The sequence below is a fragment of the Crassostrea angulata genome, chromosome 9 (assembly GCF_025612915.1).
Source record: "Crassostrea angulata isolate pt1a10 chromosome 9, ASM2561291v2, whole genome shotgun sequence".
NCBI lineage: Eukaryota > Metazoa > Mollusca > Bivalvia > Ostreida > Ostreidae > Magallana > Magallana angulata.
Window position 1 is genome coordinate 31,436,714 of NC_069119.1, and position 18,671 is coordinate 31,455,384.

Sequence of the window (18,671 nt, forward strand, 5' to 3'; positions counted from 1 at the left end):
CTACTTCGATTCATTGAATCAGAAATCACGCCTGAGGAGATCGAGATTAAGCCGTCGGGGCCGGATGAAAAGTCTTACTACAAAGAATGCAACTTTCAAACCTTAGGTATGCCTGACGTCATAGTTTACATTTATTTGCGTCTGCCTTTGTTGCATAAAAAACTGGCCTTTGCAATCTTATCTTAGTTTGTCTTAAGTTTATTCGATAGTTTAAAAAAGATTCTGAATGAACAAATAGCATGTGAAAAGTTTATTAGCGCCAATGTTAGAATCTAATTGTCCACAAGATTATTATGTATGACTTTTTCCACGCTTTGTGACGTTATGTCATAAGACCCCCTTTCTCAAACACTGGCTATTATAACTGTTAAACACATCATTTTAATGTACAGACGAATTGATTTTCTATTACTCTCATATTGAATGTAATTGATTCTAAACAATAATCGGGTGTCTATTTTCACAAATCAGTCAGATTGTACATTCAGCATGTAGAACTATTTCATTGCAATTAAATGTTTGTTTCATCTTTTGAAAACGAATTATTTAATTCCGTTTAATGATGTTGCATTGTAGTTCAAAATTTGTTTTCTTTGATAAATGCAATGCTTGTTAAGCAAGAAATAATCATAATTGTTGTGTTTATTAACGTGCCAAAAGACAATACCGATCACTACGACACATTTATGTAAAATTCGTCTGATTTCACCGTATACTGCTTCAATAACAATATGGGTGATGTCAAGGACACAAAATGGGACAGGGGTGTCCCTGTTGTGTCTGTGTGGGTGTGGTGGTTACTACAATAAAGTTCAATGGGTTTTAGAAAGGCGTCAAACTTCTATTTGATTAAGAAAAAGAATTCAACATCTCGATAATTTGGATTTTACAGAACTCATATATCGTTCTTTTGTAGACAACATATGGTATGTTAATATGTTTTACGGTGCTACCGTTCTGGCGAGCACAGAAAGAATTACACATACATTGCATCAGTGTCAACCTAGTGTTATTTAGGTATCAACGAGCGTCAAAGAATTTTTGAGAGATTATTTCTCTACGATACATACGGCGCAAACCCCTACCCCTCTCCCGAGAGAGAGAGAGAGAGAGAGAGAGAGAGAGAGAGAGAGAGAGAGAGAGAGAGAGAGAGAGAGAGAGAGAGAGAGAGAGAGAGAGAGAGACAGACAGAGACAGAGACTGTGTATGTGTCCGGTTCCTGTTTGTAGGTGTGTAATTTCCCACTTTTAAATTTAATGGTTTGACTATATGCATACATAATTTTTTTTAACTGTTTATTTTTTCCCCTTATTCCTTTTTATTTAGTTCAAAATACCCTATTGTTTATTTCCTCCCTACTGATATACTCATATACTTACCTGCCTACTGTACATTGTGCATGCACAATTAGCTTAAAAATTAATCGATATGACAGTAAAGTATGGCTCTTGCTAGTATATACTTTAATAATCTCTATATTAAAAAAAAACAAATCATATGCCAATGAGACAGGTATCGCTGTCTATACTGAAATAGCTAGTACACGCATAACAGATGTTTGATCCACCTCTAAATTTATCGCGGGAAATATAGCGCGAGAGCACTGTGACGTCATTCATAACTTTGTTCGTCATTGTTTACGTATCTCAACTCAATACAAAGGTATGGACGAAACTAACAAATCTCTTGAGTCTCGCCAAAGCATATGCAGTACTCTAAACGTGTCTTCAAACCTTGAATGACGAGTTTAAAGTCGGCCATTTTTGGCATAGCACCACGGGTAAAAACATTAGAGATCATGATGGGACGTAGACAACAAATTTTGTTTGATGAACTGTAGGTTTAGCTCGTTCTTCTTCCCGCGCACACTGGGTCTAAGAGCTCGCTTCGCTCGCCGGGGCTGCGCGCCGGCGAGCTGCGCTCGCTATTAACCAAAGCAATCATAGATTTATAATTGTCCTGTCTTCTAATGCGACACGTGCAAATCTAATTGGTTGGGTCTGGATAATTCAAATTTATTTATTTTATAAATACCTATCAAAGTTTCATAGAATTGGTCTTGAACCATTCTATAATTAAGTCAAACTCTCCCCAACCCCCTCATTTGCAAACTTATCATGAATGAACGAAATAATAATATATAAAGCATATATATGGAAAATCAAAACATAAACAGGATTTCTTGTGATTTTCGATTGTATATGATTTTCAACCAAAGAAGAGTGTGTTTTCAATCCTCGAGACTTACAGAAAAAACACAAAGAGTTGGAAAATATCACTGTGAACCATGAGAAATTTTTTTTATCAGTGTTTACTACGTATTTTGTTAAACTTTGATCCTTTCTGTAAAAATCATAATGAAGAGCCACATCACACATGTACTACAAAACCTCATAAACTTTACGCATGTTAAAAAGATCCCTAAAGAGTAACATACATTTACATTCCGTACATATCAATTGATAAAAAGAATAAAACAACATTTAATTCTTCACATTTACAACTCAAAACTTTTCAACTGATTTTTTTCACATTCTTTTTTCTACTTTAATCAACCTGCTTAACCTACGTAGTGTTTAATCTAATCTTTAATTATGATGTCAAGTTGTACACAGAATATACACAGTGTTATATCCAAAACTTTTTACACGAATGATATCCACCGTATATTGATCTAAACAAATGATAAACGTATTTATTGTTCGAAAAAGTAAAAAAAAAAATGTTTATGACCTTTAAATATAACGACTAAGATTAATTCATAAAACCAAAAAAGGAAAATTAATTTGATTTTACACTTTTATGAGTCAGTTATAGTGGAAACAATGAAGCCAGTTTTTTTGCAGTGCTTGCCAGTTCCTCTCTAAGTTTCTCAGTACCGTCAGTAATATATGATGTAATGTCATACTTTCTTAAGACTGTCTAAGTGTCTTAGTACGTTTCTAAATTTATCAGCACCGTTAGTTTTTGTCACAGTTTATCAGTAATGCTGTTGCATTGTCAGTACATGCATAGTTTTATCAGTACACATTGGGGAATGTCAGCACTTTTCAGGAGACAGTGAACAAGGCTTGCTAAATAATATTTATTTATATCAACACTATGAGAATTGTGATTATAGTTTGTTGCTTCCTTGGCACAGGTTTGAGCTTACTTTATTTTATCCCAACACTTTTTTTAAATTTAAAACTTGAATATAATATAAGCAGTTTGTTACATAAGATAATTATTCAGATGATTTCGTTCCGATGGCAAAATAAGACGATTCAATATCACATTGTTTTCCATCAAACTTGAATATGTTTACAGAACAAAACGGACGCGAAGTCAAAAATGTTATTGAATTTTACATGGTATACATTATTTTGAATGAACTTTACCCGAAATGTTTGTAATATTGGGTTTGCGATTTTATCGAAATGGGCAGTGAAATACAGACTTGAACTGACTATTTTTGCTACTGTTGCAAACTGTAAATGCAACATTTCCAGAACAACTTTGTTACAGTAAGAACCAAAAACATGATCTTAAGTGAATCTTATTATGTATGGTCATCAATAGGGAAAATTGACAAAAATGACGCAAAAGGGAATTTTTTAACGGAGTTTATTAGAATATTTTATGTGTCAATCATATGTTTCCATTGCGATACTAGGTGTGTTTTAACATCAAACTGTAGTCTTTCATGATAAGTACATAGAAAAGAAGTGACGAAGATTATTTCTGAATTACAGTGACCAAGATTATTTCCGCGATACAGTGACCTCATAGTCCGTTTATTTTATGCGTAAATCGTATGTTTTCATTGCGATCTTGTTTTTGTGTTTTTAACTTCTGTGTAAGTACATAAAAAAAGTGACCAAGATTATTTCTGCGATACAGTGACCTCATAGTCCGTTTTGCCGTTTAAAAAAGAGGTGACAGCGATTTGATAAGTGTCTAAAAGGAAATGCATTGGCGAGTGCAAAAATAAATGTCTAATGATTGCATTGACTTTTTAAAGCATATTGAGGTAAGCAACAGCATATAATATAATAGTGACGACCGCCATATGATATTGAAATATTACATGTTTATTAAGCATGTTATTATCCAATATATTTTAGAGTAAGCTGTATTTAATATTCATTCGATTTATCCAAACAAGTCGTTCCTCTAATTATTATTTTTTTTAAATATTTTTGTTTGATTTAATTTTTTTTGGGGGGGGGGGTTGGTGGGGTTTGTTTGCTGTTTTGTTGGAAACTTTTATCATTATTTTCAGTAACATCACAGTCTCCTCCCTGTCCTCATGGATGGTTTTACCGTGGGTCGTCATGCTACGCCTTTTTTACAGACGCCCCAGCCACATGGACAGAAGCAGAGGTTAAAATAAATAATGAATTAAGATGTATGATTATTACAAAAAATACTTTAATAGATTTGGTCAACTATATCTCATTTGATCTGTAATCAATTTTGTGATACAAACTTTTTAGGTTCACTGCAATTTAATGCAATCGCGATTGGTTGAAATTGAGACAGTTGTCGAGGATGAATTTCTGGAAGTGCATTTAATGAACAACGGATTTAAAGGTATGGATACTGTGTATTGATAGATTACACGAGTACTTCCAGCCATTACGATTGGTTTTTTTTTTATCGTCGTTGTATGACGTCCGCCTGGTGTTATATCTGGCATACAACTATTAAAGCATTTTCAGCACTACTAGTTTTTCCTTGAAATTTATCATCATCATTCATATGGTTCCATACGGGTAGGTCAAATTCGATACAATTTTTGATTTTTTTTATATTTATAACAAAGGATACGGATAAGAACAGTACGGAAGGGTTAGAATTTTAGAAACAAACTTAAATGTCGAGTATTTAATCAAAATATTCAATACTCATAATCATAACACTATTTACCTCAATGCAACATATTAAAGATATCATATTAAACAATGTCATGATTGATGAATTATTCCATAAGGTTACTTTCAATTTCCACATTAAGAACAACAAAATTTTGAAGAGTGTTTGAAGAGAAAGAATTTTTTTTAGAAATATATGTATGGTAGAAAACGGTTTCAGGAGATTTTTGGATTGGATTGAGCGACATTTTGGTAGACGGAGAATGGTTATGGATGTCAACTCAAACAGTTGCTCAATACACTAACTGGTGGCCCGGGGAACCAAACAACTACCACTCCATTGCAGAAGACTGTGCAGCCTTGCATGGTCGAATGTTTCATTGGTATGACATACCATGTTCACGGAAAAACAACTTTATATGTGAAAAGGAGTAAGAATTTACCTATAATGCGATCTAAAAATTATCGAATTCATCTATGAATGGTTTAAATATCGAACTCATTATTTCTTTTACACGTCTTACATCTTTTTAGGGCTCACGGACACGAACATTGGGTAGTGGTTGGATAAGTTGTCACTTGGCCAATAATAAACCAACAGTAGCATTTGACTGAGTCGGTTTGTTACCGGTTATATAAGACAAAAAAAACCCAAATGATTCAAGTATTCCCAAACTCAAAATAAGACACGTTATATAAAAATTATGTTAATTTGTATAAAATTTGAAGAAAAAAAACGTGAAGTTCATACGTTTTGCAACTTATGTTTTATGATAGAAATAAGTTTGTTATGCCAATCATAAAAGACGTAGCCAGTGATAATTAATTATTGAACGCTCAATTGAACAGATTTGTATCTTCAAGTTTCCAGCTTGTCCTTTAAATTTGTACGTCATTTAACAATCGATTTTCAATGCAATTTTGACTCTGAACTAAACTAACAAACTAAAGGCCAAACCAATGCACCAGAGATATGTAGTTAAACATGCAATGTAGGAATGATTATTTTATGCTAATGGACATTGAAACAAACTTATTTTTTTTTTAGTTTTATCAAAGAAATACCTTTGAAAATTTAGATATTTAAAGATCAAGCACCTATTAGTCCCCTACCGGTTTTCACCGGAGGGAACTATAGCTTTCCTCTGCGTCCGTCAATCCGTCTGTCCGTGCGTCCGTCTGTCCGTCTATTTGTCTGTCCCATTTCAGTTTTCCACACGTTTTTTCTTTATGCATTTGAGGAATAATATGAAATTTGCTGAACAGCTTCAAGATGTCAAACTACAGACCAAGTTTACACATTCGTAGCGTCTGGTTGACATATTATCGAGAAAATTAATTTTTTATATTCCAATTTTTTGATGATCGGGTTCGATATTCTGCATAACAGTGCTTTGTTTTCACAATTTCCACAAACCGGTAGGGGACGTGTATTGCTTATGCAGTACTCTCAGATCAAGCACTTATTCTAGTTACAATCCAACTTGAATACTGGATCCTTCAGCTACATTAGCATCAATCCTTTTTGGGTCACCTTAAAGCGAACTTTCCATAAGCTAATGAAATCGCCGCTTCCGAATCTTGGTTGGACATTTGTGTTTCATTTCCACCGACAAAGATAATGCTCGAGATATCTCGTAAAGTAAATAGAGTTATGGAGTACTCAGTTTGTGTTTCTCATTCTTCAACGGATCGTTCAGGAGGGTTGCTTTATTTATTTGAATTTTTAAGAAAAGCTATTGGACCAAATTTAAACAACGAAATTGGAGGATTCGTAAGTATACCTGGAGTATATAAAAGATATCTTTTTTAATTTTTTCATCCAATTATTATTATGCAATTTGCATGTAGGTTTGTACATGTATATCAAAACGAAAGTATAAAACACAATGCTGGGGGTTTTCTCCAGTTAAGTGGTTTTCCCTAATGTATTTTTTCAAGTGACATCATTTATTGAGGTACAATATTAAAACGCAATTAATTGAATTTATGAATAGACGTTTACCTATGTTTACCATCTGATATATCCAAAAATGGATCTGAGATAAATTCAGATATAATATTACAAGTAATTTTTGGGGGGGATACTCCATGATGACTATTTAATTCGTATATCCCTCTGGTGAAAAATGACAAAAATAACAATAAACCGTCAACCATATGCATCTCTAAAATACATAAAACAAAGTACAAAATCAAAGCAGACCTGAAATATTAGAGGTAGGATGAGGTGCCCAGGAGGAGTGATCATTCTTTGCTGACCGGTTGCACCCGCCGCGTGCTCCTTGTCACAATTGGGCATGTCATTATCGAGGTAATTGTTAAAATAGGAAAAACGAAACGTTGATTACTTCGGCTTGTTCGTGGTCGAATACAAACCAACACGAACCTCCATTACATTGGAGGTAGGATCAGGTGCCTATGACGAGTGAGCATCCTCTGCTGACCAATCACACCCACCATGTGCTCTTTGTCGTAAACAGATAAAAATTTGGTGATTTATTATTGTCTAACAATAAGTATAAAAAAACTCAGTCAGCATGCGACCCAGTGCAAGATTGCAGACAATGTCGTTGTACTAGTATCTACCATAGAACTTACGAAAACATTACTTCAAACGAGACTGCTGATAGTCCAGTTTTATTAGCTTGTTTCTCAGAAGCTTTCCTCGCCTTAGAAACGAATTAAATGAAGAGCATGCTCCTGCGTATCGAATTAACTGAGAGACGAAAACACCAACACGGAATCCTGTACAAATAAGGTAAATCAAGTTTTCTTTGTTGGGGATATTAAAGATATCCATTACCGATTTATGACTTTGAAGTTTTTCCAGCTTTGAAAGGTTGCTATGGGTGTAAGTAGGATTATCATGTGTAGAATCACGTGTAATGGTATAAAATATTGTTAAAAACATACGCCAAAATTCCTGCTAAGTATTGACTTTAATCAAGCTCTCATTAATTAAATTCGTAAGATTTTTGTCTTTATCAACAGTCGAACCAGCAGAGGTTGTTTCATTGATAATTCTTTTTTTCCGTTTATAGTGGAAATTATTGATTGTTGTTGAAAAATCAATTACCAGTTGAAATTAAGATTTTTTCTCTTTGCCAGGAGGGTGGAGGAAGATCAGGGGATCGCCATGCTATAACGCGGACCAGCAGTGATAGATACGTCTGGTGAATACCTGGCGGTTTATCCCATTTTTTCAGAATCACTTATAAGGACAAACATTCAGCAATGGCCTCATATTGTCCAAAAAATATGACGAAAAAAATAAGCGACTTTGTACGAATGATAAATTTTCTTCAGCATTAATGATGTTGCTTTTATGATATGTGGTTCCACCACAAAAATATATAACTATAATAAAACTTTTTTTTCGCTATTTAAGAATATTTTAAGAATGGTATAAGTTACATGTATCAAGCGGTTTAGAAAGCGTGTATAATATACACCTGTATATATTGCTACCCATTCCTTTTTTCGCAATTTTGTGTTATGGGGATGCGGAATAAACTTTATTACATTTGTGACGTCATACATAAAGACCACGCCCCCGGAATAGATGTCTTTATCGTCATCAATTTGGGCGGAGCCTATTTCTGAATACCCAGCCATCTTCGGCCTTTCCCTCCACTTGGACAAAAACTAGACGTTTTCTGAGCCCGTGCAGAAATACTTGTAGAGCCGTTTCGAGCCAGCTGTCATAATTCCCCATTCACTGATGACGGAAGGTGTGGCTTCAATGTATTCTGCATTAAATTAAAATTTAAAAAAAACTATAGCATCGAACACCTGTAGATTAGAAAATCAGGGTTTTTTTTTTTTTAAAATTAGATGCAAGTTATTGGAAATATCACTGTTACCTTATTTTAAAATAGAAGACCACAGGTTAGCTGTTGACATGTGAAAATATGTTTGGTACCATTACAAACATCAAATAGTGCAGAAAATGTTAACTTTTTTCTGTATATATCTTTTCCTTTAGCAAAATAAAGTTAATTTGTTTAAAAATGTTTTATTTGTCAACATTAAAAACATAATTATGCTCTTACCTTAAAATGTAATTCGGTGAGGTGTAACTGCTTTTACGTCATAAAAAATGCCGTTTTTAAAAACAGAATGTGAAATCACAAAACATATCAAAGATTATGCATGTGTGTTGTAGAAAAAAGTAATGTTTTTTAAAATATCGATCATCGACCAAAAAACAACTTCTTTAATACGCTCAGTATAAAATTATGTATATTTACATTCAGTGTATACCGGTATTTCGCCTTATGGTGGCACTGGAAATCTGCGACGTTCAGTCTTCAATAGCGCACGTTAAACTTGATCACGACGCATGCATACAATACTTTAACACTTTGGAAAAAGAAAATATAAAATCACACAATATACAAGGTATCAGATTTGTTTATATATTATCTATAAGATAAACCTACCTGAGGTGTTCGCAATAGTCACTAAAGCAATGGTGATCAAAATCCTTTGGAATTTCATTTGTTATTTGCAACATTCATTGAAAAAACTATATTGGTGAAATAGATATTAAGGAAAATGTCTTACAAAGATAAACACGTGGTCTGTAAAAGATGAATAGATGCTTAACCGAAGGCGAGTTGCTATTTTAATACACATAAAGTAGTAAGATGCTTTCTAAGATCAAAAATCCTATAAAAACTAAAAATACTATACTGTTGATATCGATATTAAGGCAGATATCTAACAAAGATAAACACATTGTCTGTATAAAAATGAAAAGATGCTTAACCGAAGGCGATTTTGTATTTTGTTTTAATACACAAAAAGTAACGATATGTTTTCTATGATCAAAAGGCTTTTTAATTTGAAACTTATTTTTATCCTGTAGAAAGATTCCAATTTGCTGCGTATTTGTCTGAAGCATATATAGCATCTGATATGGCACGAAATAATCAAAGGAGAGGAATAAATTGATCCACTGTATTATCGTTGATTGCTTTATATGATTAAAAGGTATTTCATGAATTATTCCACTAATATATGTAACCCTAGGGAGCAATTTTTAAATTACTACATTATAATTTTAAACAGTTTGGTTTATCGGAATCTTTCATCGCAAGACAATACACAAGTTAATGATATTCTTTGATGTGATATAAACCATATCTTTTTCAGTTTTTTCTCTACCTTTATTTTAATTTACCTTAAACTGTTTGGACATATGTAATGAAAATATAATATGTGTTAATAGCAACAAAGATGTTTTAAACAGTTTCGTTCGTCTTGTTTTAGGTTTTTGGACCACCTCTATTCTGAAAATTCTGCATCATTTATTTATTTCACTCGAATAATATTTTTTTTTACAATTTCAAAAACTACATTGAATAAAAAAGTTTTTCAAAACTTTCGTATTTACAGAGGTTAGTAAAAGATTATATTTTGTGGTTTTTAGGAAAAAATATACATTTTTCATAACTCAAATCGTTTTAGAGTACTGTAACTTTAGCTTAATAATTTTCATTAGAAATGAAACTTCCAAATAGTTTCCTCAATTGAAATATCTTCATTTTTTCCCGAAAAAAAAACCAATTTGAACAATTTTTAAACATTTAAATGGACACATATTTGCATATTTAGCTTATGTTTTATAAAGGTCTAAAAATATTAAATTTACTTGATGCCTTAAATTAGTTTACTTTATGTCATATGTAAAATTTTACAGAATAGACCCATACTTTTGTGTTTGTCTTCTAAATTTACAAGATGTTTCCAACATTCCTCTTATAACTTACACGTTAGTAAATTTGAGAGTTCAAAATTATTTTTGCATGTTGAATTGTAAGAGACTGAAAACAGCGTTTTTCTAGAGCAAAACGTCAAAATATCAATTAGATGATGAAATTGTGAGCATTTTTTCTAACATCTTCACTTTTATTCGTTTTTAATAAAATAAATATGTATTTAATGTCATGTTTCATTCAAATAAAAATCAATAGAAGGACAATAGATTAAATTAATATTGCGCTTTAGTGCAGAAAGGTTAAACTTAATGCACCGTAGCGCCGAAAGAAGCATATAGAACCTTACTCCCTTTTTTGTTTTGAATTTTGGTTAAGTTTGAGTGTATATTTTTTTAAATACTTTCTTCAGAAACTTAAAGACTTTCGGAAGCAGGATCTAACCTTCATAAAGAGGCTCAATGGTCAACAAATATGCCATCATATCTACCTGAGATATTTAGCTATGCTTTAATTAGCTACAAACTATCAATAAGTAAAGAAAAAAATTATTATATTAGTTTTTAAATACGATCTTTTTACTCCATCCTTTTATAGAGCTCTTCGTGTTAAGGATGTAACTGTAAACTTTTAAACGGCCATCCTGCCGTCTTAATATTTAAAGATGGTTAGAAAAAAACTGTTCCAATAAGTTTTAATAAGGGAATATAAAGTATATTCGAGTGAACAGAACTAATTAACAAACCGCGTTTGAGTGTTTTATCTCATTGTTTACTTGCAAGACTGACAAATCTCTGAACTCATGCTAAATCATAACATCAAATCTCTGAGAAAACTGTATGAATTTATTTCAATTACACCAAAATATATACTCTTTAGTGGGCAAGTTGGAACCAAACAAATATGTTCCCTTCTTATAACAAATATAAATCGTATAGAATAATTAAAAGCATATATTCCTTTTTAAACAATGATATCTATTTTCAGGTATGATACCGTATAGTCGTTTTTTTTTTTGGCGGGACACAAATTTGGTGGATTTGGGTCTGCAATGTATATCATTAATTTTGGCGGATGTAATTTTGGTGGACTCAAATTTTCTTACATTTGATATTTTTTACTGGTATCATTCATTTAAAATTGTTGTTAGAAAATACACAAGCAACAATTCTTTATTCAAATATTTACAAATGTGTCATGGGTACTTAGAAAACGCTCTGGCCAACGGGATTTCATCTTCAAGATGAGTCTTTAAGGTGTTAGCGATCCCGGTCTCCTTAAATCCATTGCGAATAATGTCAGGTGAATTACTGATGTGTTGGTACATCTGCACCAACCACTCAGCTGACAACGGCTTCAATTTACTCATTGTAAGGTTCACAGGAGAAACATCATAATACTCGCCGTCTTTAACTTGCGCGACAATTTGATTGGAATACCAATCCTTAAAAGATTTTCTCAGATGATTTTTGACTGCTTTTTGTACACTCACATCTAGTGGCTGTAATCTGTCCGTACAGCAAGCTGGAACAAATACAACTTTAATATTGTTTTCGGCCAGAAACTCTAGAAAATCTTTCCCCATCTGTGCTCTAACTACATCGAAATTCAAAGGGCCTTTTGCCCTTTTGGTAGATTTTCTTTGCGTTTAATTTGTGAAATGTATGGCAGAATTAATTTTATATATATATTCCATCTGAGTATTAGCATTTGCCCAGTGGTTCTCGGAGTGAGTAATGTGCCAGTCAGTGGGGAAATTGTAGGATGGATGGCATTGCTCCGTTTTTCCAGCAAGATTACTTGTGGAGGAAAAAATTTGCCTGAAGTGAAAATTACGACTTTTATATAACTGCATAAATAAATACGTTTAAATTTAATGTGCCATAGCCTTACCGTTAGCGTTAATTGTACCAGTAATTAAAAGAACAAAGAAAACCCGAGAGTGTCCCTGCGAAGATGGCCGTGATCTGGCGTTTATCTCCAAGCCCCGCTAATTCGACACGCTTTGATCCTTCCGAAGTCATTGTCCAGTTAAACACGGGCACAATATTTAATCCAGCGTGGTCCCAGTTTATGATCAAGTCAGAAGGAATGTCATACTCTGTCACGGTTTTTTCAATACGTTCAAGAAATTCATTTTTGAGTTCTTCAAAATTTTCAACTGTATTGTTCTTACAAGCAGTTGAACCACGACGCTTTACGAAATTCATTCGCTGTAAAAGCGATTTAGCCCAACCTTTGGTCAGATCAAGATGTCCACCATTTTTGGAAAGCAAAGTTTTGTCTTTTCCAGTTGTTATACCCTTTCCCGCTGCAATAACAATTATTAAAAACCGCGCCGTTTTCTCTAAGAACATACAGGTATTTCTGTAATTTACTATCCAGTTCATTACCAACCAAGAACGGTCGTCCACGTTTTTTAAGAAATATTTCTGTTACATTGTACATTTGAATCATTTTCGTCAAAATCAAGCTTTCGTTTCCGTGACAACAAGGATTCCTTAAAATGTTGGTGTAGCATTCCGCTTTAAATGAAATCGTAATGATATTAACTAATAAAGGAAAACATTTCTTATAAATAAACTTAAAGCTCTACGCCAAAACAACTGAATAATTTTATGTCCATATTGCGTGTGTAAATACATTTTAATGAGGCACAAATTCCATGCTAAAACCTTGTTATCACAAGGAGAGAAATTTTCCAAACGAGATAATCCTTTTCCGTGTGCACACGTAATTAATCATCGCATTAAATATAATTATATGTTTATGGCAAGATTTATGATATATTTTTTTCTTTGTAGTCGATGTTTGATCCTCTTGTGGACAAGATTCATTTCTAATAAACGTTTTCTTAAGAAATGAAAATATACGGAACATCTTAGTTCATTTGATAAAAAGGCATTAATCAGATTAAAACTAAACATTGTTATGTAAGCAAACAGTTTATTATCAAAATACAGCCGTTGAATATCCAATTACATTTTAGAAAACATAATAAAAAATTCTCTTTATGTTCCTATACATGATTATTTTCCAATGCACTTTCTACAAAATAAATTGGTCCTCTAATAAATGACGAATTTTGCACTAAAATTGAAAGTCGGACGTTCACAGGAAAATATAAATGAATAAGTTTAATACGGTTTACTTCGTTAAGATTAAGAGGCTGAAAAATGTTATGTTTTAGTACATGCATAAATTTTCATTTCTTTTTATAAATGTGTTCAAAATAGAATAAAACATTACATAAAAGCAGAACAAAATCCTGAAGGATTACTTGGTTATTTCACTATTGGAAATTGCTAACTTTTTTTTTCTCAAGCTGTTCGCAAAATATTTATGAAGTTGGACTCTAAACAGGGAATAAAAGATCAATAGTTACAAACCACAAATAAACAACACTTTGTCCATGAGAAACCATAACATCACAAACAAGAACTTTGCAACTTTTAAGGAATGAATTTAAGTTCTACCTATGTTATACGATACAACATAACTTTATTCCTTATCATTTAATTTTTTAATACTAAAATCAGAAAATAGGGCCCACAAATTAGTTAAAAGATGTTAATTTGTACAACATTTAAACGTAACGTCAAGTGAATTAATACGTTTTGCACGTGCGTCGTCGTTTTGTGACGTAGGTAAGTGATGTTATACGATTTATATGAATTTGTTTAGCCAATCAAACGAGGCGTTACAATCACTATTAAATTATTAATTCATTATGTTTAATTCTCCTAACAAGTTGAACTAACACAAGGCGAAATGAAATAAAGAACAGAAGCAAACATCATGTTAAAATTGAGTAAGGATGATTAAAAATAACAGACAATAAATGAACAACAATATTTTCGCTGGTAGGTGCCCATACTATCGCTAACATGTTCTTTGGAACAATTATTTCATTCTGTTAAACATCTCTTTTTAAGAAAGGGTTAAATTCGTCCAGTGAACGAGTCATTCATTTGAATAACGTTGATTTTGGGTACTCTTTTACTGTCGATGCCCCTCGAGAATCCACGTGTCTGGCAGATGGGTACCATTTTCTTAAAAGCCCAGGCAAAATCTGACTTCAGCCAACAGTAGAGAATGGGGTTGACAGCTGAGTTACTTTGGGCGATGAGGAGACTTATATTCTTAATCAGGTCAACGATCTCTGGGCTCAGAGGTGTGTATTTTAAAGGACCACAGATCATAAATGGAAACCAGAACGCCACAAAGAGAAACAAGATGACACCCATGGTGGACGCAGACTTGGTTTCCTTTTTTAGCTGTTGCCTCCTCATGTAGTATATGTGCACCTTTCTTTCAATTGTTCTTTTCCTGTTATCCAAAGCAACTCGATATACTTTAATATACATGGCTAAGCAGCACGTCAGAAGAACGAAAATGGACCCAAATGAAAAACTTACAGTATACGCCAGGGGAAGTCCTTGGTAGAAGTCGCATCTTTTAGATAGTACGGCATCGTTGTGCCAAAAATAAGGTATACACATAACGAGAATGTTGTAGACATATATGCCAATAGCAATCTTCCGAGCTCGAGATGATGTCATCCATAGCGGATACTTCAATGGATAAATTATAGCTATATAGCGATCAATTGCAATGGCCGTCAGGTTGTACATAGAGGAACTCAGAGAGAACAAAATTGAGGAATACTTCAGAATACAGAGATACTTGTAACGGATGAATGTAGCCGCGGAAAAGTAGTTGAAGGCATACATTGGGAGAGTTGCAAGACCGACAGACAAATCAGCGAAGGAAAGGCTCACTATGTAAACATTGGTTGGTGTATTAAGCCGACGACGGTAGAAAATCATGGCGAAAATGACCATCAAGTTCCCCACCAAAATTACGGGTATTATTCCAAGCGATGATATTCCTAGTGCTAGGTTAACGCTGTAGGATAAGGATTTTGGTGCGAGACCATCGGATCCATTACCAGGCAAAGAGTTGTTCATTATGATCCTTTTGGTAAAATGGCTATCAGAGCTCTGCTCATGAGATACAGTTATTTGCTACTCGTTTTGTTTACTGGCAGACTTTTGAATTAATACTGGCTGATATGAGACTGGTGGACATGATGACTCTCATTAGTCGTCCTTTTTCCAGATATCCTATGCATCAAATCATCATTTACTACACGCAACAAGAAATGTAAAAGAAATTCTGTTAGTTAATTACGTCTTATGCATTTCGGACATGTGTTCTTAAGTACAGATCACGATATCTTATTTGAAAACGAATTCAATACGAAGCCAATTTTTACTCTGTTCACTTTATTTCTAATGTCTTACGGTGATCAAAGCAGACAACAAGCTATAATAATGACTTACATGCAATTTGATCTGAATGCATTAAAAGAACAAGTATGCCCTCTAAAATGTCCGAACTGAGACAAACGTTTTAATAAATTACCATCTGCTAGCTTTTAAATAGCATAAGTATTAAAGTACATCAGGATGAGAAAATATTTGCTTTTGTGCAGTAATGCGGAAGATCAAATGTTGTCAATTTCTTAAGGTACATGATTTTTTTTTGATTTTTTTTTTAGTAGAGTTCTTAGATTACTTATATTTTGAATGCTTCCCGATCAAATTTACATGACATTCAACTTTCAGGCATGACGTCAACAATGTGTAAATCTACGAAATACAATCTAATTCTAAAAAAAAAAATTCTCCAGTATTTTTCGTTCGTTTTTGGTGAACATTTGATTGCTTAAATATTTGAATTTGTACATAATAACTAATATTGGTGTTTCCAAGAAATTAAATGTAACTCAGTTTCCATATTCTTCCTTAACACCCATGCGTGTCACTTCAAGTTAATTCTTGGTGACAAAGAAACAAAGTTACATGTCAATTGTTTATTAGACCCTGTCTACACAGTAAACATACAGTACCCCACCCCTCCTTTGAATAAGTTCTCATACCGACTCTGTATCACATTATATAAATAGTCCCTGTTTGGGAGGGTGATAGTTGAAATTCACCACCGACTCAAAGCGAAAGTTGACAATGGATTTTTCGGTGTTTTTATTTCAACTGTTACCTTTTCAAGAGGCACTATTTATCTTATTATAAGGAGTATCTTAATTCTAAAGAAAACTAAATGTCTTAATACTCAGACGCACGCTTTGATAAACGCTATATTCACTCGAATTATATTAATCGCATAATTGATTTATTTGGAATAACATGAGTTATACGGCGAACCGTACCGAATAATTTTCTCACTAACAATTTGTTTTATTTTACCTCATATAAAATATTCATATTTTAAACAGAATTTGATTAGCTGATATGGTCACGTGACCTTCTGATCTCCCAACACAACACAACATCGTGTCTCTCCTATTTGAATATAACTTGTTTTACTTTCGGTTCGAGTTAAAGGAAAAGGCCAGGTAGTTCCCGGTGACGCAAACGATAACAATATAAAGTCGGTAAAGATGGTGAGGTTACACAAGCCAAGCAGTGAAGATTCTTTTCTTCATTTTTAAATGAAAAAGACGCAGTGAACACGAAAATATAAATGAATGTGGCCGTAAAATGCTTTCGGGACTTTTTAACCAAGAGTAAAATGTAGACAAATATTGAAGACTTGCCAGTCGATGATCTGAAGAAGTCGTTGAAGGCATTTTACGTTAACTTAGTTCAAGGAGAAATCAGGGCATCTTTTCAAGAAAAGTGCACTACAGAACATCTGTTAAGGGTTAAAACGTTTGCTTCAAGAGAAAAGAATATCGACATTGTGAAAGATTAGGAATTCAATGAGAGCAACAAAATAGTCCGAGCTGTGTCAATCAATTTGTAGAGGAAAGGACTTGGGGGAACTGACACACCGATTTTTTAATTAATCAATCAGTTTGGTCTACAATGAAAGGTTTGGTTTGAAATTACGCTTTACCCTTGCAGAAAAGGAAGAGAAAATTTGAGATCAATGACCAAAGACACATTTGAGGTAGCAAAAGTTGAAGTTGGAAGACTGTATGTATATCAGTTTGTTTATGAGCTGGATAAAAATCACCGGGCTGATGCTGCTGGGAGTGTTACTGAAGGTCGGATGTATGATTCACCAGGACTGAGGAACTATTTTATGGCTGATCTGTGTTAAAATATTTTTATTACCATTACTACTACTTAGCTATTATCATGATTATAAAGATTTTATTGATTGTTTTCCTCTTCTTTTCCAGAAAACATACATGAACTGCCCTGTGCTTTCTTTAGAAAAGTATGTATCAAAGTTGAACCCAAAAAGGATGACAAACAAGGTATGCAAATGCACATGTAGGGAAAAACTCATTGTCTAGCTTTATGTCTGATATTTCAAATGTAGGGAAACTCTCTTAAGTATATTGGAATCATTCGCTTCGTGCTACAAATATCACTGTATTGGATGTTGCGGGCATCAGTGGCCGTCACATTATGAAAGTTTTTGGACAAAGATTGGAGACTCAAGTCTTACTCCCATTTCATCAGCGATGGGAAGAAGAGAGAACTATCAGAAACTCTTAGTATCTCACTTTTTTGTCTTTTTTGTGCGTTAATAATCTATGCTGAATAGAATACTATTGTTAAAATATGAAAATTTAATTAGTTTGCTGTTAAAATGTAATTGAAAACTTGAAATAAACATTTATTTTATCTGTGATACAGTCTCAGATTTAGAATGTGATATCCTACTATTTTGTCATTATTTGTGTGTGATATCAATCGGTGTTGAATAAAATTGCTAATTTGTATATCGTTCATTAATTGTCCTTGCCTTGAATCGGTATATTAACATTTTGTCACATGAAAAATCGAAGGCATGAAGATTTTTTAACCCTTGAAAAATCATATTACCCTCGGGCGTTGCCCTCGGGGAATATAAATTTTCAATTGTGAATAAATCTCCATGTCTCCCTCACCATCATGCAATAAAGGTATAATGTTAGCCGTTGCCAAGTGTGCTGCTAACGCTCAGTAAACATGTAATCGAACGGATTATAAACTGCCTCTAAACTAATCAGATTTCAGTATTTTAAATCAAAATATAATAATTATATTAAATGCGAACTTAGAATTTTAACACC

General features: G+C 33.3%; 2 protein-coding genes across 2 annotated transcripts; one reads left to right on the forward strand and one right to left on the reverse strand.

Annotated features, from left to right (window-relative positions):
* The first annotated feature begins 3,038 nt into the window (after positions 1-3,038).
* On the forward strand, positions 3,039-5,464 carry LOC128164281 (perlucin-like). The gene is made up of 5 exons (XM_052828054.1): positions 3,039-3,142; positions 4,265-4,365; positions 4,479-4,575; positions 5,077-5,287; positions 5,391-5,464. Exons 1-5 carry the CDS (start codon positions 3,103-3,105, stop codon positions 5,425-5,427), a joined length of 486 nt encoding a protein of 161 aa, XP_052684014.1. The 5' UTR covers positions 3,039-3,102; the 3' UTR covers positions 5,428-5,464.
* An 8,992-nt stretch (positions 5,465-14,456) lies between these two features.
* Positions 14,457-15,588, reverse strand: LOC128164301 (probable G-protein coupled receptor No9). Its single transcript, XM_052828079.1, has one exon. It carries the CDS (start codon positions 15,547-15,549, stop codon positions 14,521-14,523), a length of 1,029 nt encoding a protein of 342 aa, XP_052684039.1. The 5' UTR covers positions 15,550-15,588; the 3' UTR covers positions 14,457-14,520.
* Positions 15,589-18,671: the final 3,083 nt, after the last annotated feature.